Source organism: Thermothelomyces heterothallicus (assembly GCF_042370625.1).
Source record: "Thermothelomyces heterothallicus CBS 202.75 unplaced genomic scaffold P884_scaffold_1, whole genome shotgun sequence".
NCBI classification, from domain to species: domain Eukaryota; kingdom Fungi; phylum Ascomycota; class Sordariomycetes; order Sordariales; family Chaetomiaceae; genus Thermothelomyces; species Thermothelomyces heterothallicus.
In genome coordinates this window covers 3,393,507-3,414,498 of record NW_027192562.1, presented here as the reverse complement: position 1 = coordinate 3,414,498, position 20,992 = coordinate 3,393,507, and the positions used below count along the sequence as shown (strand labels likewise).

Below are 20,992 nucleotides of genomic sequence, written 5' to 3'. Positions count from 1 at the left end.
CTATATATAGTTATAGGCCAATAATAAGTCAAGATATATAAAATATTAGGCTCCTGCTAACTAATCTTAGAGCTATAAGATTAGCGGTAATAGGTATTAATTCTTTATAGTCTATTTATTAAGTTGCTAATAGTCAATATATAACTATAGCTTTCTATCTTTCTTAGGTATAAATAGGATTAGGTAGCCTACTAGCGATGTCGATAGGTAGATATATCCTCTTCGAAGGTTCTCCTCTAGATATCGCTTGAGTTCTTCGTTCTATATCTAACTTATATAGTAGATCTTAAAGAACTTTAGTTATACTCCTTCCTTAAGCTTGATCTCGTAATCCTATAGGCCGTGTTCTAGTAGTCCTTCTAGGTATTTCGGTTCGAATGTTAGGTATCCTTCGTATTCCTTTGGTACTTTCCTAGTCTTGTCTCGTTTCTTGGTTTTCTAATAGTATACGAACTTGGTTCTATCTATAGCGATACTAGCGATTTCTCCTATCTTAACCTACTACTTTAATTACAATGCTTCGCATTCGTTAATAGAGAGAACAGCTATCGGCGGTTTAGCTCGTTCCTCCTATCGTAATGTTGGTATCGTTATGCCGCTTCTTCTAGAGTCTGTAGTAGTCTATCTACCACTGCCTGTCTCTTGCGGTGGATCTATAGGATATGCCTTCCCTTAAGCATTGTCTATTCGCGATCCTTGTACGCTCCCTATTACGCTAGTTAAATATAACTCTGTCTAGGGTTATAAGTAGCTACCATTCTTCTAGCTAATGTCTAGGTTATAATCTTTATATTATAGTAGTCCTAGTATTATATCTTTATCGTTACCTATATCTATAATGCTAAATATGACTGCTATAGTCTTCCCTACTATAGTAATATTAATCGGTTCGGTCTCCCTATATACCTATTATATTAGGAATAGCCTTTTGACTATACTATACTTCTATTTCATTCTCTAGGGTATCTATAGCTAATTTACAAGTGTTAGCGAAATCAGGTTTATCTCTGCTCTACTATCTACTAGTATAAGCATTTTATATTGCTTCTATTATGCCGTTACCTATAGTCGCTTGTCTTGCTATCGTCGTCTAAAGATTATAGCGATTTCCTATATTTCTACTAGGAGGTCTTGATATAATAGTCTCTTATACTAGTTCCTCCTATACTACGCTACTACTTGCCACTATATAGGCGTTAATGGTTTTTAGGCCCCTCGAAGGGCCCTAACCCATTTCCTAGGTTAGTATTAACCTCTTTAATTGTTTGGCTAATAGTAGCTTCGTCGATCATACTTATTTCCGTAAGCCATTAAGTGCTTATAGCTTCCTACTATTAGGTCCGTTCTGCTTTCTATCGTACGTGCTATAGCTTTATCTAGAGCTCCCGAATTCACGATTTCTTTTTGTCCTCGTAATAAAGATAATCGTTACTCTAGCATAAGTCCTATATATCTCGTCCTGTTCTGTAGTGCCTAGGCTAGGCTCGTCTTAGAGCTACCGTAATGCCTTTTAGACTCCGGGTTTCGATCTTCTAGAGTAATTTGGCCGCTCTGTTTCCTATGTCGTAGACCTATTCTATAGGGCGTAAACTTCTATCCCCGTTTTCCTATCGGGTCGGCTAGTGATTGTTTTCGAATTTATTACGGAAGTGGTATTGGCATTTATATATTATATACTAGAACTAGGGCACTTGTATATATGCCTTATAGTAAGGGTATAGTCGTATAGCATTACCTAGAAGATATTAGAATTCTTTTCCAAATCCTTCCTACTATATATAGACTATAGGTACCCTAATGCTAAGGTAGGAATGTTTCTTCTAGTAGCTTTCCTATATACGTTTATCTTTTCTGTAGTTTACGTATATAAACTAGTACTCTAGGTTCTATACGTTATAGCTAAGTTACTAATTGTTAAAGTGCTTAGTATAACTATTAGGTCTATCGTACGTTATAGGCTATTCCCCTTTAATAGTTTCTACGATACATTAGAGTTCCCTTATTTCGTCCCTTATCTTATCGCTCTATTAGGTAAGTCAAGTTAGGCATCTATCTCGTTTATATAACTCTATATTAAGCTAGAAAACTTCGTTACAGTACCATTCGATCTATTCCTAAAGGAATAGGATATTTGGTCTAGGTCTTTTAACCCCCTAGGTATCGATTGTTTATGATCTATCCTATCTCTATATGACTATAAAACCTTATTACCTTAAGGCTAGGAGGATCGAAATCGGTGGTATATATTCTCCTGCCATATCCCATTTAGCAATACCTATTTCTAGGTCTATAGTAACTAGTTTGGAGTACGGCGTCTATTTGTCTTTACTATTATTATCGTATTTAGGACTATCCGTATCGCTATTCCTATCTTTATAGCTTGTAGCTACTACTTTGACGACATCCTTAGTTTCGTTAATAACTATAGTTTCCTTTCCTAGGACTAGTTTCTAGTCTTTCTTTAGGCTTTGACATTCTTGCTTATAGTGTCCTTTCTTTCTATAGTTATAGTAGGTAGCGTTAGACTTATCTTTAGCTATCTTCTTCTTATCCTACTTCTATACTATATCTATATCTATAGCTCTAAGATATATCCTATATAAGGTACTAATATATACTTGCTTTCTCTTGTTATTAGCCTTAACTATAGTTCTATTTATCTAACCTTATTTCTACTATTCCTATATATAGAGTTAATTATTAATTCTAATAGCCTATATAATATATTTATCTAGGGTTTTAGGCTAGTTATACTTATATAGCTCGTCTTTAACCTTTTCCTTTAGGCCGTTATAAAATAGTTATATTAATGCCTTATCATTAAGCTAAGACTTAAGTATATCCTATCTAAACTATATAATATAGGAAGCTATTAACTTAGTCTATCAGAGGTTAGCAAGCCTTTCTTAGGTATAAATCTTCTTATCTTTATCGCTAAAAACCTTCTAAAGCTCCTCTTTAAAATGGTTATAGGATCGAAAGACTACCTATATAAACGCGTCTTAGTCATCCTCGTCTTCCTTAGTAAGATAGTCATTCTATATAGGTTCGAACTATCTAAGTACCTTACCCTCTAGTCTTATAGCTATATAGAGGACTTTAGCTTTATCGTCTAGAAACTTGTCGTTATTAAGCCAGAAGTAGGATCGGAGGTTTGTTAAAAACCCTACAAGGTCCTCCTTAGTTTCTCTATACTTACTAGGTAGTTCGATCTTAATACGGCTTACTTTAGCAGTCTCGAGCGCCTTAATTTTAGTATAGGCCTCGTTAACCAGTTTCTACAAGTGCCTTTCGCCATTCTTAAGTTCCTTAATTCGAGCTTAAGCAGCCTTATCTCTCTAGTCTAACTCCTAGATTTACTACTAGAGTTGACCAAGCTAGGTAAGTAGCTATTCGGCCGTAATACTAGTAGCTATATCGATATCAAGGTCAAAGTCACCTCCGTTCTAAACTATAATAAAACAAAGGGAGTAATAGTAACGTATAACGAACCTAACTTAGACTTCTTCTAAAAGGGTTTAGACGAAGGTAAGTAACGCGGGACAAGTATACAGGTCGTCTAAGGGATTTGGTAAAGCTAAAGGGTTTATAACAATAGAGTTGTCTCTTATAGTAGTACAATGTTATTATAAGTACTATAATTATAAGTTGCTATCACTAGTGAACTCTAGAGTCTACTAGAACGAGTGACTATCTATATATATATATAACCTTCCCGGATTACCTTGATCAGTCCTTGGTTAGTGATCCTGGTGAGCCGCTCATCGCGATCAGTGACTTTACACTGATCTTGGTGATCGTAAGCCAGCGTGCGGTGGGGCTCGTAGTGCTTCCCACGTTATGATTGGTTCCTTCCGTCTTTTCGGCTTGATTGGCCTATCCGTGCCGGTGGCCTAGGCGGCATCTGCATATATATTTCCGTGACATAGCGCCATTAATACAGACTAAATCTATCTTATGGGCTCGTTAGGTTCTGAGAACAGGGTTCCTACGAAGAAACCGAGCTAACTAGCCTTTTCCAACTATCGTATAGCTTGCTCCTTGTGCCTAGAGGATACGGCTGGCGAACTCCCTGATTTGTGTATACGTTGGTAGGACACCCAGGGCAGCCTGGATCAAAACCCACTCGGTAAGTCGTTCTTCTTGTACCCGGCTAAGAGATTGCCGTGGTTCGGAAGCAATTGAATGTGGTTAAGAGCCACGGAGGCGGTCGTGGAAAGTTGTCCTTGGAATACCGAATTCCTTGTAGATACTTCGTTGTGACCGAATACCCTGTTGGTATTGTATAATCGCATCCTGCAAATCCTGCTTAGTATAAGCCATTGTAAGCTAACGAATATATATTCAAAAGATGAGCTTGTTTGGTATGGAATTGGTAGAGTTGTGGTAAGTTGAAGTGGTTGGGTTGAGGAAGCGGTGTGGGTTTGCCAAGCGGTCGGAAAATGGGGGTGGTTGGTATATGGGGGGTCCGACTTAATGACATAGAAAACGAAGAAACTAGTATATATTATACATGTGTATATAACTAAGAGCAGCCTAGCAGTGCTCGAGAGAAAACATAGGAGTTGGAAAACGGGAACCTTGAGCGGTAGCGGAAGAAGAAATCATGAGCTGACACGTCAAGGGGCGGGTTGAAACGGAAGCTTGATTAGCCATCCTTATTATACACCTCCTTTAGATTTAGAGGTGGCAAAATAGCCACGCGAGCATCATGCAGCAAACCAAAGCGTTGCGGTTCCGTCCTATTTCTGTGACGAGCCGCTCTTGGTCAAAAAATGAGCAGAACATAACGGCGTGTGAGGTGGTCTTAAGGTCTGGCCTAGCTGGAGTAGTAATTATGCTTCAAAGAAATAAGGTAGACTGTGCAGGCACAACTGGGCAACAAAGAACAGGCCCAAAGGACGATGAAGCATACAGACTCCTCGTCTCATGACATCAAATTCCTCCGAAGTCCCCGTATATACACACCCCGTTTCCTGAGCCCCCCATGAACACAGTGGCATATAGTAAAGGAAAAGGACTTGGAACAGTTCACTATTGCTTCCCGAACGTAGAAAACCTCTCAGACCTCCAAAGGAGAAAGCCATTAGTGTTTCTGAGTGACATCCTTGCACCTGACCACAACAGCCCAGCACACCCCCTTATCACGCTGGGTCTTGAGCGACAGCAACGGAAACGGGTCGACGCAATAGTCTAGTGACCAGAACCAACTTGAACGATGCAACCCCCGGTCCTGAGAGCTACATAGACCGGGGAGAGGACAATAATCGCTCCAAAAAAACAGCGACCAATGAACCAGCGACTATAGGTGTGTGGTATCAACGCAAATCGATGAAAGAACTAAGAGAATAAGACATTACGTGCTTGTGCTATATCCCGAGTCTCAAGCAAAGGAAAAAGGCATTATGCATGGGATACGGACATCAAAAGGGTCATTCCCCTTCGCCATACAAACCCCCCCAAATATTCGATCAGCCTACTAACCAATCAACCAGAATATAAAAATCAACCCAGCTGTTGACAGATCTGGAATTGGCAGCATTTGAGATCGGAGGATTCAACAGTATACATCGATGCCGGGAAGTGCACGCCACAAAGAGTCACGACACTTTGAATGCAAACCAACCTTTTTTGTTTGTCTGTTTCGGCCCGTGTCCCCCCTCATCCAGATTAGTTTGGCCCGGCTCAGAGCAACAGCAGGCCGGCGAAGCCAACAATGACAGCGAAGGCGCTGGCGCCCAGCGTTCGGTCGACGCCGCGGGCGCCGTCGTTCTTGTTGTCAGTGCTGCTGGAGCCGTCTTCGCCGCAGTGCTGCTGGAAGCCCTCGGCGCTACATGTCGAGGAACCGCTGCTGCCGGAGCCCGAGCTCGAGCCGTCGCTGGAAGACGGGTTGCTACCACCGGGGACCTGGTTGGGCGGAGTGGAACCGCCTCCCGGGATGGCGTTAACGGAGGAGGTCGAGGAGGGCTTGCCCGAGGAGGTTGTGTCGCCCTTGTCCATGTCGGTGCCCGTGCCGAGCAGGCTCTTGAGGGTGGTGCGCTTGTTGCTGTCGACGACCGTGTCGTTGGTGCCGCGGATGTCGTCGTAGTAGTACGACGTGCCCTTGCTGGTGCCGGGCGGGGTGTCCGTCTTGTAGCACTCGACCGAGACCTCGCTGAAGGTGGCAAAGTAGTAGCCAAAGTTCTTGATCTCGTCGCTGTCCCAGTCGATCGGGCCGCCCGCCCAGTCGATGGTGCCCTTGGCATTGGTCTCGGCGCCGCCGGGCCAGATGGAAATCTGGACGCGCGACGGGGTCTGCGGGTAGTCCCACTGGTTCAGCGTCTCGTTCCAGGTCTCGGACCGCTTCTTGGTGCGGCCGACCTTGCCGTCGACGAGCCACGTGATCTCGTCAGGTGTCCAGTGGATCTCGTAGTCGTGGAACTCGTCGTACGTGTTGCCGGAGACGGTGATGTTGCCCGAGTTATTGTCTAAGAGTAAAGCGTCAGCAGAAGAGAAAAACGAAATATTCGATATCCGAGGATGGAGGGTTGGAGGGGAAGGGAATGTAACTATCTTTCGTGGGGGGAAACGCACAGTCGGGAATGCCCTGGAAGTAGTAGTTGGTCTGGGCAGTCTGCAGATCAACGCCGACGAATTCGTAGTCGATCTCGTCCTTGACATCGCTGAACAGGATGAACGCCGTCACCACGCCGGCGCCCCGGGACGTCTTGAGCCGTGCCTTGACCTTGCCGTACCACACATACGTCGTTGTGGAAAGGACGGTGCCGACCGACTTGGGCGGCATGGTGAGCAGGACGTTGCCGTTATACAGGAGTGGCTCACCCTGGCCGACCCAGTCCGTCTTGCTCGAGTCGCCCAGGTACTCGCTGATGTCCTTGTAGCGATCGAGATTGTCCATCTTGTAAACCTTGTCCTTGCACACCGGAGCGGGCACGCACGAATCGAGCGAGTAGGACATCCGCGGGTCGCAACCGCCGAGACAGTAGGCGCCCACACCGCACTCGCCGTACTCTGTCGGTTGTCGCAAAGGAAAAAGGTCAGCGGTGTGATCCGGTTTGGTGGACAACCCAGAGCTGCAGCGGTCAAGCAACACCCCGCAGCTCGAGGCTACACTTACGAGAGCAGCACGGAGCTTCCTTGGGGCACTTCTTGTCCAGAGTGCACTTCGGCGGCCCGTCGGCCAGGACGGCGGTCGCGCCGAGGAGGGCAGCGCCCAGCGGCAGGAGACCGCGAACCATGATGGGTCGAAGGTTGGGAAGGCTTTTCGTTACTCGACCGAGGGCGTCAAGGGTCCGGGGTTTGCACACTCGAGAGGAAGATCCCCTTTCCGGTTGCAGCCGCTGGCCCCGTGGGCTGTGCGGAGAGTCGGAAGGTTATTATACTTCGTGGTCGTAGTAGATTAGAAGCTATGCGGGTGTGCGAGAAGAAGAAAAGATGCAGGAGCGGGCGGAATGCTTGCTCTGAGTTGCCGGGATACCGAAACGATCGAATGGCACGCCCGAGGCTCGAAGGGAGGAAGGAAGGACTCCTGCTGCAGCTGCAGCAGCGGCGCGCTTCTCCCCAAGGTTGAAACGAATGACGGGCGGGCAGCCTTTGCGGTACGGGTCTGAGCAAACGAAGGATCTCAGACGGCTGATGCGTCGTTGGATTACAAAGAATGGAGTTGTTGAAAAAAAGAGGGTTGCTCTTGGAGAGAGATGGTGGGTTCCTGACCAGGTCCCGAACAGCGAACGGTTTGGATGTGAGGAAAGGGGGAAAGCAGGGATGGAGGAAGCGGCGCGATTTGCGAGGTCCATCAATCTTAGCAGATGGAGCTCGGGTCCGGGATCGTCGTCCCAGAATGGCACTCACCATCAGGTGCGGGACACGGGGGCCGTCGAGCTTGGCTAAAATCAGGAATAGCTCCCTCCCCACCGGCGTCAAAGGGTGGAGCTTGCAGTCCTCCCTGAGCTCTCGTGTTTTTGGCAACTTGACATTTCTGACGCCACATAATACTTCGAACCTTGTAGCAACAATTTGTTGGCATTCGAAGATCGTCGCGCCCCCGGTTCTGACAAGAATAAAAAAAGAAATGCATGGACCGTTTGACGGCAGGCGGATGGCCGCAAGACGGCCGCAACAAGGGACTCTTGCACTGCAGCAAATAAATGCCGTTGTTCGCGCGTGCAACCGTGTGTCGAGTGCATGGACGTTGATAAGCTGCCATCAAGGGTTCCATCGTGTTCCAGTCAGTTTCCAGTTATGTGGGGCCCCCCCGAGAGAGCCGTCGTCAATTGCCAAGCCAGACGTTCAACGATCATGCTACGCTTGGCACGGCCCCACTAAAAGTATGGGCCCGCCTGCACAGCCGCCCATGCCTTTCGGGGATTGGTTGTCGAGACTCTCCATGCCTCACATCCCTCACGCGATTCTCTCGTATTTCGACGGCGTAACCCTAATGGTAACTACACCTCCTCCAGGATTCTGAATCCTAGCGCGGTACTTGCCGCTAGTGGCTTTTTTGGCGCAGGACCCACGTACCACGCTAGGATTCAGAATCCTGGAGGTGTACAACGTAGTGTCCACATTCGCAATGAGGAACCAGGTGTGTGGTGTAGGAGGACACAAGAGAGACTTAAAAATCTCTGGCTGTTCTATCCCCAACACTCACACTAGTTATACCATTCGTAGAGCCTAAATTAGCCGGAGGGTACGTCCGTGAATCACCCTTGCCAAACTGAGGCCCTGAAGATCTGCGCAAAGAGACGCTCGAAGCCATGAGAGGACGACCTCTTTGAAGCCTGAGAATAATACGCAAGAGCTTCTTTACAAGTTCCCGGGAATAAAGAAAAAGTTCCGGGAATAAAGTATGTTAAGGGCGACACCTGTATGGCAAGGGATCTCGAGCATTCACTTCTGCTGTAACTGAAGTGTTAACGTTACAGCGCAATCATAAATAACTAGATCGCCTAGGCAAAACAACACGACCCTGGGTCTAGTGAAGACCCGCAGGTGGGATATAACTATATTTTCTACCAGCCTATAACTGCTGCTGCTTGCACGGATAGCAGGGGAAAATCTCGTCTTGCCACGAGAATATGTCAAAACGCGAACAGCTTACAAACTAACCCGACAGTAGCAACCACAATCAAGATGAACCCCTCCATACACACCGTGAGCATATCCGAGGTACAAGCCCAGCCAGTGACAAGGCGGGGATCTGGTGTTCAGGTCGGCGGAGGCCCGCCAGGAACGAACACCGCCATGGTGTTTAGAGCAGTCTGTTCCTCTTTCCTGGCAGGCCTTATCCAGAACCAGACACCAGAGCGACCCATCAGGAAAACCAATCCAGAAAGAAAGAAGGACGAACCTGCGAGAAGCTCCTAGCAGGATGCAGGAGCCCTGGCCGGCATCTTCCGACACGAGAAACCTCGACTTGAAAAAAATACACGACCATCTGTTTTGGGTTCCCAGCTCCAAACGGATCTGGTGCGAGGCACAGCTGCTCGGCTAACCGAGACCCAAGAAACAGCGGGCCCAGCAACCTTACAACCGTTGGACACCGACGAGACTACCAGCGGAAGTGGTACCCTCGAAGCAGCTCACAATCCGCGGTCTGTTTCGAAACCTGACAAAGGAACCATAAGAGCCACTGCTGAGAGAGCGCCACAAGCCACAGTCCAAAGTGACAACTGGAGGTTTTCATCGCCCCTTTTGCTGCGGGGGGAACAGTTCTAGTTGACGCTAGTCAGTATTTGACTTGCTGTTCTGCTGCAATCTTCACATGCACTCACCAGGAAAATGCTCCTTGGCAAATTGCTCGCAGGCCTTGGCTGGCTTGCCAACCTTTTGCCCGATAAACTTCCACTTATTGTTCTCGTAATCCTTAATGGCAGAAAACAATGCCGCTTTCTGAGAGTCCAGTCAATTCCCGATGCGGTATTTGGTGTAAGAGACAAGCTATACGTACCTCATCCTCCGCAAACTCTGCGTAATGCATATCCTTGTACCAGTGTTTCTTCACACTACCCTCTGTGCGCTGCGGGAACGTCTGGAGATCCAATCAGTCTCTATCCGTAGATTGCGCCAGAAAGAAAAGCGGGAGAGAGGAGGGGGGGAGAGGGGGGGGAGCGCGCGCTGCTTACCTTGGCAATCTCAGCCCAGCTATTGCCCGCATCACGCATTTGCTTCAGCCGAAGCTCCTCGGCAGGCGTCCAGGGAGTATTCGTGCGACTCTTCTTCGCAGGAGGAGGAGCTGGTGTATCATCCGTAGAGGTGGGCTGCGCGGCGCCCGCGGTCGGTTGGGTTTGAGTCTGAGCGGGAGCCGAGCCTGATACATGTTGCTGATGCGGGTGTTGCGCGTGCTGTTGATGCGGCTGATGCTGTGAATGCTGCGGGAGATGCGCTGACTGCTGGCGTTGTGGCTGCTGTTGCTGTGGTTGTTGCTGCTGCTGCTGCTGCTGGGAGGGAGGCTGCGCGAGTTGAGGCGAGGCCATAGGAGCAGTCGGTGCCGCTTGCTGCTGCTGCTGCTGTTGTTGTGGCTGACCAGCCGGAGGAGCCGTCATATGCTGGGGAGCATGCTGGGGATGTTGAGATGGGTGCTGTTGCGCATGCTGAGCGCCATGTTGCGGGGCATGCTGGGAACCATGCTGAGGAACATGCTGTGGAGCGTGGGAAGGAGGAGCGTGTTGTGGTTGATGCGGGACGTGTTGTTGCTGCGGGTGCGGCGGAGCATGGGCAGGAGGGTGGGCACCCGGCGCCGGGCGTTTCCGTCTTCCCGACTGTGTGGGCGCAGAAGCAGGGGCCTGCTGCTGTTGGGGCGGTGGAGCCTGGGACTGCTGAGCATGAGGCTGCACAGGCGGGACGGCATGGTGTTGTTGCCCATGCTGCTGCTGCTGCTGCTGATGCGGGTGCTGTGGCTGAGAAGTCGGGGGTGGCTGTGCGGGGTACGCACGATAATCGGTAGGTTGGTCGCGCCTCGTTACATCAGGCTGCTGTTGTTGCTGTTGTTGCGGCGGCGGCGGGGGCGGCTGCTGCTGCTGCTGTTGTGGTTGCGGCGGTTGCGGTTGCGGCTGCTGATAAGGCGACTGACTGTACCAAGTGGCCTGGTTAGCGAATGACCTTCGCACTGGCTGCTGCTGCTGCTGCTGTTGTTGTTGTTGTTGTTGCTGCTGCTGGCGGTGATGCTGCTGCAACGACTGCTGGGGTTGCAGCGAGGGCATCGATGCCGCTTGGAGCGGACGCCATGGTTGAATGTTGTTATGTGCCCGCTGCTGCTTCTTCATCACAGGGTCCTCTCGGGAACCCCCTGGGCAAAAGAGCACCAGGGAGGAGCCACGAGAGCCGGTGAAGCCTTGGTCGGATTGAAACGGCGGAAGGGATGCAAGGCGGAAGAAAAGAAAAGAAAAGCGATGTCTCCAGCCGGGACACGTTTGCAATGTTGGAGTAACCCCCAAATAGAAAATCTACTCCAGCCCCGAGTGCGCAGAGCGATGCTCGGAGGAAGTACATTTGGGTACGTAAAGAGGGGTTGGGATGGGTTGGGTCTCTGCTTGAAGGGAGAAGGAGAAAAGGGGGGGAGGGGGGGAGGTTTCGGTGTCCAGATACGAAAAGGTACAAGAGGATGAAGTACTCACTGAAGTTCATTGGGGTGGTTAGTGGAGTTGGAGTAGAGGTACTCCGGCATAGGCGAAATCGTCCACTGATGCATGGTCTGGGAACGCGCGCCAAAGCAGTTAGCCACTGTGCAGAAGGGACGGGATCTCTAAAGTCGGGTGCACGAAGCGGCGATGGGAAAAAATCAAAATGAAAGACGGGAGAAACTGCACGCTCATCGAGACCCCGCGGGAGCTGTGCGCTGCACCGCGTAGTGACGATGGATGGGTCGTGTGCTTGCATTGGGTACACGGGTACACCATGTGATAGGTACCGTCGTCCTTCAGCTGCGCGACAGGCCGTTATACCCCCAGAAACGCAGTGAAATTTCGCGGTGCAGTGCCCAGGCAGCGTTGCGTGCCAGATGCAGCACGCGTCGAGTCCGCCGCGCAGCAGGACAAAGATGTATTCAAAGAAGCGGAATCGCAGTGACAGGGAAGTGGGCGCGATGGACGAGAAAGGAGGTACTTACGAGCTGGCTGGTGGCAGAAAATCAAGACTGCACACAAAGCCCCGAGTAGCAGTGAGAAGGCTGTGGTTTAGAGGCAGAAGAGTACTCGTGAGTGACCCGCGGGCGACAACTTGGGGAAGCAGGGCAGCAGCGTCAAGACATGCGGGCGGAAGTACCTCGACCGATAAAAAAGGTGTCGGGAATGGGGGGCTGGGGTTTGGGTGGAGAGAACCAGGAAGGATTCCGTGACCTCAAAAGCGCGCGACCTTGGGGTGGATCGGGTTTTGTGCGAAGTCCAGAGCGGGGATTGTGACTTCCAAGACAGAAAAGCTTTTGTCACTGGACCAGGGTTGCAAGCCACATACGGGTTCCGAAATCTCGCTTTCGGGCCGGCAGCTCTCTCTGGCGGGCCGTCGCCCGTTTCCTCGATGTTTCTCGAATCCGGCCTGTGCCGCCGACCACTGGCGATTGCGAGTGCTGGAGCGCCAATGCTTGTCGAGCTTTTGCTTCTTCCGATGGCTCGAGCTGCACAGGTCGACGCAGCAGACGGTCGCAAGCTCGCACTGGCCTTGGCGCGCTGTGTCAGCTTCAGTGTGGCGTCGTCCTTTCATGATTGTCGTTGCAAGGATTGGATGATGGTCGTGGCACTGACGGCGGGGAGGCGTCATGCGGGCGCGGGAACCCTGAAATGGTGAAAGTCTTAGCTGGGTTCAAATTTGTCTTCGACCGTGGGTGGCTCCTGCCGACGAACTTGTCGTACTCTGTACACGGCCAAGTCCGGAGGGATTGATGGGCGAAAACGTGGCAGTGGCTTTTGATCAATCGCAGGGCTCTCGTTCTTCTTCATACGACCCGGATCTACTCGTCATACAAAGTCACACTCAACATTGGAGTCTTGGCTGGCTAGGTAGGTGTTTCCCAGCAGGATGCAGTCCTTTCATTGATAAAGCTATGGTTTAGTAGTGTATTTGTTTACGTACGTAGGAGGTCTAGGTACTGTGGCAGCACGAAGTGATTTGTATACAGTACATTATCTTGGTGGGGCTGGGTGTCGATTGTTCTTTAGGTTACGCAGGCTGATGCATTTCACGATACATACGATACATACGGATCCGTACGGAAACGCTAATCCGTGTTCCGTAGTGTATTTGGTGCGGCTAGGTACCTACGAGTGATACCATGCAGTCCATCAGGTATCAACTCCGTACCTCTCCAGATTACGAAGTAGCTGCTGCTGTATCGTCCTTCATTACGGATGGCTGATTTTTGGTCTTCATCTATCTCATCAATTTCTTCCATCACGCGCATCATGCCAATCACTTCACTTCGCTTTCCATTTACCCACTGGCCATTTCCGCGCTGCTCATCTCCCGAATGGCCGAGTCCGAAATATTCTGGGGGGCGCTCCGCATCTTGACGGCAAAGCGCTGTGAAACAGTAACACAGTACTGTAATAGCACGTACGGTCGGACTGCCAAGCATGGAGGTTCGAGCCCCGGCAACTCAGCCAGTCGTTATCGCTACCACACTACACAGTAATATCTTCGTACTCAAAATGCACAGCGTTTACCTACCTTACCTAGGTACTTGTAGTATACGTATGGAAATGGAAGGAGGGACGCGTACTTCTATACGGAATGCTCATCTCGCTGGTCCCTAAGGAGCACAAGAGCCGAGACACGAGACGAGGTTCAGCAGTGAACAGAAAGTCGGGTTTCCGGTTGGAGCTGGTTCGGACGTTGATTCTGTTTGTTGACAGATTGCCCCGAATGGGCTGCGGCCAGGATTACGGTTTACACACACTACACATGCACGAAGCAGTGTAGTGTATGCCTGTAATCCATACTGCGCATTGAGAAAGGCTCGGCTGTCCGAGGCTTGGTGCTGGTGCAAATCGGGACCTCGGCTCGAATGAGATCGGCAGCGGGAAGGTCAGCGGGAAGGTCAGACAGGAGGGTCAACAAACGCCTGGGTGATGGCTGAAGCTATTGGCTGGTGAAACTGGTCGGTGGCAAACACGTCCAGGTCGAGGTATGTCTGTACGAAATACATTAATACCTGATTCGTCGGCCTAGTGATGTACTGCGCCTTGCCGCATCCCCTTGCCGTGGCTCTCGGCCGCGAAAGGCAGGACAATGAGAGTTTTGACTGGCCGGCTGGTGTCACACGTTGCCTCGGGTCAAAGGCTTTATCGACGAGGACGGCTCACTCAGGCGCTATCTGTCCTATTCATCTCGGGGCAGCTTGGATTGGGAAGCTTTTGGCGAGAGGCAAGCACGCCAAACAGGGCGGAGTCCGTCTTCATGGAGTCGAGAGACTTGCCAGGTGCGGTGGTGAAAGCCGGGATCGACACACGGATCCTTCCCTCTCTCCGGAGTAGCCTTCGGATATTCTGGATACCTATGTATTTCCTAGTATTTGGCAGTTGCAGGGAAGAGTACGGGTTGCTTCGTCCGAGTCAACTCCCAAGGCTGCATTCCCAATTCTCTGACGAAATGGCAATGCGACACTCAAACCCACATTCTTCTGAGCGGTGCCCAGTCTTGTATGGAGGTAGTTATCCCGCACATGCACAAGGTGCACTTCCCTTCTAACGGCCAGCAGTCGCACACGGCCCTCAGGCTGCATGCATAGCGCTGCCACCTGCATCCCCAAGCCTTGGTCTCACAGAAAGGGCCTTCTGCGGGTCGGAATAAGCGCCGAGGAACAGATACGATCCGTCCAGGAGAACGTGGTGGAGGGGTTTGTTTGCATGCGGGAGTAATTCGGACACATCTCGAGCTGCAAGTGATCGGCCCGGCCCGGCCCAAGATGAATGCTAAGGCAGGTCATTTTCTCGTCCACGATGCGTAGGGGAGAGATTGGTCTGCTTTTTGGTGGCTTCTCTCTCTCTCTCTCTCTCTCTCTCTCCCCCTTTTTTTTTTTTTTTTTTTTTTTTTTTTATTTTTTTTTGTCGTCCGATGAGCTGGAATAAGGTTGAGGGCTGCATCAGCCTCCCGTCATCGGGCAATCTTTCGGTTGAGACCGGTTCGGCCGGTTCCTGGCCGAACTCGTACAGATATGACCGGGCCTAGTTGTTGGGCCGGCGTACCGAGGGCGGGCAGTCTGGCCCGCGAGGCGCTTCATCGTCGTCCAGTGTCGTCGCCGCGCTGGAGAGTTGAGGTTGCGGGTGGGGTGGCCGAGGGGTGGTCTGGGCTTGTGTGGGGAGGCCCGATATGGCAAGGCCTGAGACACGGCTGAGGATGGCAAGCGGTTAGCGAGTTTGAGGGGCCCGGATCTGGGACCCGAGGCTTTTGCAGGGACCCGCTCACCCCCGCTGCCCCGCGCTTGAGCCAGCGCACCCCGTCGCAGCCTATGTATGTTCATTCCGTTCTCTTTTGAGTGGACTTCGGCTCGGCGACCGCATCCGCTCCGTTCGTTTGGTTTGACATCTCATCCCGTTGAAACATGACATTGTTTCTAACCCAATCGCCGGGGGCCGACAGCCGAGAATTGACAAGGCGAGAGAACCCTGGACAGCATTGGATACGACCCGAAAGCCCGACCTGCTTCAAGGCATGACATTGTTCCTGCAGGCGCAGAAGCCAGCGGTCGGCGCATGTGGTCGGCGGCTCCACGCCTTCTCTCATCGGCCAAGATCATGGAAATGCCTCCGTCTGACCTTGGCTATGAGAATTCGAGGCATATCGAGATTTTTATTTTTTTTAGAGGTAGCAAACGCATCCGCAGCGACATCCACATAGGCTGACCAAGCGGATATCTGCCGATGGCACATGGCATTTTGCGGGAGGCGTAGGGCCTGTCACCGCGAAGAAAACGCCTCGGCGGGCCTTGATTCCGAACGATCAACGCGCTGGCAGCGATGCTTCAATCAAAATCACGACGACTAATTATTTTGTTGAGCACAGTACCGTGAGTGTTTGTCCATAGCAGCAACCCCTTGATCCCTTGATCGAGGCATCGGCCAAGAGCGGGGCGAGCAAAGAAGACCGTCCAATTAAGCATGACGGGCAGGCACCAGGGTAGTTCTCTGACACTTGGTGGAAACGGCTGGCAACGGCCACGCGTGTCAAACACCAGTCAAACACAGACCTCCTTCCCGCAACCAAAACACAACAAAAAAGCTGTCCCCCAGATGCCGGCATCTCGAAGATACTCCGGGGTGACCCGGGAGATTGCCCGATCGAAGCGGCCTCTATGTGCGTGCTATACTGGATGAGATCGAGACAGGGCTGAAACGATGCGTACCCAGAAGTCGCTTGCTTGTTCCTCGCTACTCCTCGATTTTTGGACCGAGTCTGAACCTTCGCGCAGGTTGCTGCCTCGCGTTCCGAGCTGTCAACCATCGCCAAGTCGCAAGACTGCAAGCCCACACACACGGCGCTAACGCGCTTTTCGGCTTACACGATTACCCGTGGCAAGAGAGCTTTCTGAATCGGTCAGAATCGGACCGTACGAAGCTTCGACGACGGACAATGGTGAGAGAGGGTTGCAACATGCATCCCCTCTCTTGACTCCGCCCATCTCTCCTCTTGACTCCGCCCATCTCTTTGCCTTCGACGCTCAGGCTCAACACAACTGCCGTCGGTGGTGATGCACCGCCGTTTATCACTGAGTCAGCTTTTTGACTTGTCCGACTGTTCTTTCCAGGGTGGGAAGGGGAGATCGGGACACGTCTTAACGAGAGTTGTTCAGGACAACAAGCGTTGCCCTCGTATCGCCGCGGGGTGTCGAAAGGAGTTTTGTTCGATCCTGTCTGGGCAAGAGCATGACTTTGCGCCAGACCCCTGACACCCGGAACCGTCCTCTACCGGGCACCTTCGCTTTGGTTGATGCGGTAGCAGGGGCCGAGCGCGTTAGCGCACGCCCGTTTCGAGTCCAGGATTGTCAACCGTTGTCGGGATGATCCGGACGTATCTCGCTCTGTGATTCAGCACGCCGGGCAACGGCGGCCTTCTCGCGCGCCGCAGTCCCCAACAGCATTTTGTATCTGCAACCGGAATCTTTCTCTCTGTTATACCCAGCGCGTCGTGATCGCGGCGCCGGTTGGGCCTGGCAGGGCCGCCTGCGGGTCGACCACCTCGTCTCTCTCCCCTGCACAACTCTACAAACATACCCCGTCCAGCCCAGTGTAACCACCATCCCGGTCCCTCTCCTCCCGGAAAGTGTCTCCACATAGGTCTGTAACAGGCCGCAGGCCTGGGTGTGTGTCCCCCCGCCCCCTTGGTCCGCCTTGCGGGACAGGATGAGCCTCAGCCGGACGTCATGCAGCAATACCATGCATTATTATCCATTGTCTCTCTTCCCTCCCCCGCAAATGCTTTGTTTCTTTCTTTTTTTCTCGCTTCTTCTTCTTTAACTTCCATACCCACCGAGTCCATCTGTGGATATTCTTCACCTATCAGTACGCTGTTGCGCGTGCCCCTTTCTTTTTTCCTGTTTCTCTTCTCGCAGCTAACATTGTCGCTCTTTCGTTGTTACCAACTAGCTTGGCTGCCCACATTCTTTTAGGGGAGAACTATTTCGATTCTTGAACGGTATAATCTGGTCTATTATACTGAATCTCGTCGCCTGGTCGAACTTTTTGTTTCTCTTACGCCCTTGGAGCATCTCGACTCGGTTCTCGTCCCTGAGTCCATTCTTCGATGACTGGTTTACTCACTCTCCCATAACGAGCACCTACGACCTGTTCGCCCTTCGGCATCGTCAAACGCTCATCGCTGCGGAGTATTCCATCCACCCCCACGCGGCCTATACAGAAACAAGTCGACTTCAGTTCTTGAGCAGCTAGTTCTGCTTGTTCTTTTTTTACGACCACTACCTTGATTTTCTCAACCATCATTAACTACGGGTTCCTGATACGTATCGTCTGGGACGACAGTGGAACTCGAAGGGGCCTTCAGAGAATAGGATCTGGGACAAGAAAGACACCTGAAAACCTGGGTCACAATGTCTCCGACCATGCACATGACAGGGCATCACGCTCCGTACACGCCCAGGTCAGATGCCGTAGATCGCCACGACTATGGCATCAACAAGAACAGGAAAGCGGCTTCGACTGGCGGTGGGCGAGCTTGGAGCGAAGACGAGGTATGCAGCGAAGCCCCGGTCTTGAACGAGGGGGGAATAATCTGGACGAGGGTCAAGCAATTAACAGCCACCGCGCGTAGGAAGCGTATCTTCTCCGAACGCGTATGCAAAAGATGCCGTATAAGCATATCGCCGCCCACCTAAAAAAAACGGAGCTTGCATGCCGCCTTCATTACCACCAGCTTAGTCACGGCAGCAATCGCCGCAGGCGCACGACCTCAACGTCGTCGGGATCCTCGAACAGCAGTCACTCGCCGGTCCTCCAGACTTCGATGCCTTCCCCTATCCGCGAGCACGGTGGGGCGACCAGCAGGTCTGTCTCTCCTCTCGATTCGATTTATCGCTCCAACAGTCCGGGCGGCATCCAGCTTCCCAGCATCATGTCGGCAACTGCCCCCAACAACCACTCGCCCCGCCTCCCCACCATCCTTCCGAAGCCCGCATCCATGAGCCTTGCCCAGGCGTCATCAACAAACTCGTCAGGCTCGGCCGGCTACCGCGATGCCGCCAACCCCTCGGCGCGCGGCTCCGGTGGGGGCTCGCCCCACCACGGCCCCGGCCGCGGAAACCTCCGGCTGGACTGCTCCGCCCTGCCACCCCCTCTGTCTGCCAACGGCCTGCCCGCCCCGCCGGGCCTGGTGGCAAGCCACCCGGTAGACATGGCGCGCCTGACGGCCGCCTACAACGCCCACCGCGCGTCCTTCTGGGCCGCCGTCGCGGCCGACTATGGCCCCGGCGCCAACCCGCTCGTGCTCGAACAGGCGTGGCGCGGGACCCCGGCGGGCAACGGCACCCTCCCCAACGGCAGCGGTAGCGGCAACAGCCCATGTGCCGGGGGCGCCGGCGCGGGCAGCATCGCGAACCTGGGAATCGCAGCGCAGACGCCCATCACCCCGGTCGGTAGCCCGGAGGACCAGGCATACTCGGCTTGCGGCGGTGGCGGTGGCGGCAGCGTCGTCCACCATCCGGGAAACGGCGGCGGCGGCGGCGGCAGCGGTCACCATGGCAAGCCGGATAGGACGCGGATCAGCGCCATCCTCGGGATCGATGCGAACCCGAGGTGTCCGAGCGAGAGGGAGATGGTCAGGCGGATGGAAGAGGAGAGAGGGGCAGTCGGGCTGGGGATGGCCTGAGCGTTTTTTGCCTATACCGTGCGTTGTGCGGATGTTGTTCTCTTCTTGACGATTCGTTTGGGAAGATCCGTGCTTTTTTGCTAGGGGAGGGGGAGGGGGAGAGGGTGGGTTCACGATGTTCAGATGACGAGGGGGCAAGTGGGAAGCGGGTTGGGATGGTCCTTTGACTTGGCAATGTCTTGGTTCCTTTTTTTTTTTCCTTTTTTTCTTTTTTCTTTTGACCCTTTTACCTTTGTTCTTTTGGCATGGTCTTCGATGATGCTCTAGGCTTTTTTCTGTGTGCCTTCCGCTTCGCCGGAGGCACAGTTTACCCTCGGTTGGTGGTTGGGGTCCTGCTAACCCCTTGCTTTCTCCCCTGTGGTTGACAAAGGGTTGGGTGGGGTCGAACGATGGATGAAGTCACGACGACGACAGGTTTTGGTTGGAAACGAACGGTATCATGAGGACGACCAGGACGCAAATGCTTCACGATCTATGGTTTCCACCCCTATCCTGCTTATCTCTGCTTGACCCAATTCAAACGTCCTGGATTTATCAGTAGCTCGGAGGGGATGCGGTGTGGAGGATTGGGTCGGCATGCTGAATGGATTGAATGGATTGAATGGACCGGAAGAGCTAGCTCAGGGCGGACATACAGGGCAAGGGGGAGTTGTGGGCCGGCTGCTTCGAACTTTAAGACCGGAATTGTTATTACGTGCAGTAGCAATTCTTATCAGTTGCCAAGGGGCACATTGCAAGGTCAACTGGCGGCCTACTTGTAGTTGGCTGGTGTATGTGTGTCTGTCTGCCTGCATGGCTGTACTGTATTGCGCAAAGGCGCCAAGGTCAAGTCTCGCACGAGCAGCAGTACCTTATCAGCCTAGTACCTAGTGTACATACCTAGGCATGTCTCTACACTGCTTACGCTGCTAGTACTCAGACTAGTGTAGTGAGACCTAACTACTGCATGTTTGAATGCATGCAGCTTGGATGCGCCATGCTCTGCACCTAGTGTAATCCGTATTCTGTGCCCCTGTCAACCACATCCTTCGGCCCGGGACTGAGGCGAGGTGGCCGGTCTAAACCCGGTTCACACCGACGGGAGTTGGAGATAACTAACTAGTAGCTTCAACTGACCACTCGGGAAGTATAAAGCACACAAGGGTACGCAGGACGATACGTACATACATACATAGGACACCTACTAGCGCACTGGCATACTACCACGACTAGGGGTACGTCTGGGCTTGCCCCAGTTTGGGACCTGTGATTATCAATCACTCACCTGAGCCTGGCTTCCTCGAAAGCGAAACCCCGGTGCGGCTTACAACGGTACTGTATAGACCGTATGGTGTACTCATTACTCGGGATACTCTTCAGGCGTCCGATTCCAACCCATCAAGGTTCCCGCTATAGCCTGTAGTGTACGCCGTAAGTATGATCCAGGGAAAAGCGGCCGGGAAGATGGGACCTGCAAGCATGAATGACAACTACTTTCAGAGTTTGCCAAGTGCGAATCGTATGCCGTCAAGTGGTCCAGACGCCGTTCCACGGAGTGACACTACTTTACAGAGTAAGCTACCCCGTAGTGTATGTACAAACTTGGACAGTCGCAGTCTCGCTTCTGGCGGATACTTGACATGACAGAAGCAGCGGCTCTATTTGTTGTTGCATTCTTCGATGCAACCTTGGAATCCTGGAATAC

General features: G+C 51.8%; 6 protein-coding genes across 6 annotated transcripts; 2 read left to right on the top strand and 4 right to left on the bottom strand.

The window, feature by feature from the left end:
• Positions 1 to 5,386: 5,386 nt before the first annotated feature.
• On the bottom strand, positions 5,387 to 7,447 carry P884DRAFT_15185 (glycoside hydrolase family 16 protein). Its single transcript, XM_069437235.1, has 3 exons — positions 7,118 to 7,447; positions 6,574 to 7,011; positions 5,387 to 6,467 (listed from the first exon to the last, which is right to left on the bottom strand). The coding sequence occupies exons 1-3, from the start codon at positions 7,236 to 7,238 to the stop codon at positions 5,686 to 5,688; spliced, it is 1,341 nt and encodes a 446-aa protein (XP_069302309.1). The 5' UTR covers positions 7,239 to 7,447; the 3' UTR covers positions 5,387 to 5,685.
• A 2,234-nt stretch (positions 7,448 to 9,681) lies between these two features.
• P884DRAFT_296366 (uncharacterized protein) lies at positions 9,682 to 10,475 on the bottom strand (the record flags this gene model as incomplete). The annotated part of the gene is made up of 4 exons (XM_069444407.1): positions 9,682 to 9,713; positions 9,774 to 9,891; positions 9,950 to 10,030; positions 10,125 to 10,475. The coding sequence occupies 4 exons, from the start codon at positions 10,473 to 10,475 to the stop codon at positions 9,682 to 9,684; spliced, it is 582 nt and encodes a 193-aa protein (XP_069302308.1).
• A 65-nt stretch (positions 10,476 to 10,540) lies between these two features.
• On the bottom strand, positions 10,541 to 11,201 carry P884DRAFT_296365 (uncharacterized protein; the record flags this gene model as incomplete). The annotated part of the gene is made up of 2 exons (XM_069444406.1): positions 10,541 to 10,892; positions 10,930 to 11,201. The coding sequence occupies 2 exons, from the start codon at positions 11,199 to 11,201 to the stop codon at positions 10,541 to 10,543; spliced, it is 624 nt and encodes a 207-aa protein (XP_069302307.1).
• A 642-nt stretch (positions 11,202 to 11,843) lies between these two features.
• On the bottom strand, positions 11,844 to 13,730 carry P884DRAFT_306242 (uncharacterized protein; the record flags this gene model as incomplete). The annotated part of the gene is made up of 9 exons (XM_069445105.1): positions 11,844 to 12,662; positions 12,738 to 12,768; positions 12,846 to 12,943; positions 13,066 to 13,081; positions 13,185 to 13,210; positions 13,294 to 13,512; positions 13,550 to 13,613; positions 13,660 to 13,664; positions 13,712 to 13,730. The coding sequence occupies 9 exons, from the start codon at positions 13,728 to 13,730 to the stop codon at positions 12,337 to 12,339; spliced, it is 804 nt and encodes a 267-aa protein (XP_069302306.1). The 3' UTR covers positions 11,844 to 12,336.
• A 4,304-nt stretch (positions 13,731 to 18,034) lies between these two features.
• P884DRAFT_274553 (uncharacterized protein) lies at positions 18,035 to 19,308 on the top strand (the record flags this gene model as incomplete). Its single annotated transcript, XM_069442738.1, has 2 exons — positions 18,035 to 18,175; positions 18,256 to 19,308. 2 exons carry the CDS (start codon positions 18,035 to 18,037, stop codon positions 19,306 to 19,308), a joined length of 1,194 nt encoding a protein of 397 aa, XP_069302305.1.
• A 122-nt stretch (positions 19,309 to 19,430) lies between these two features.
• P884DRAFT_282226 (uncharacterized protein) lies at positions 19,431 to 20,926 on the top strand (the record flags this gene model as incomplete). Its single annotated transcript, XM_069443588.1, has 7 exons — positions 19,431 to 20,034; positions 20,192 to 20,236; positions 20,300 to 20,375; positions 20,411 to 20,451; positions 20,496 to 20,522; positions 20,734 to 20,860; positions 20,898 to 20,926. The coding sequence occupies exons 1-7, from the start codon at positions 19,885 to 19,887 to the stop codon at positions 20,924 to 20,926; spliced, it is 495 nt and encodes a 164-aa protein (XP_069302304.1). The 5' UTR covers positions 19,431 to 19,884.
• Positions 20,927 to 20,992: the final 66 nt, after the last annotated feature.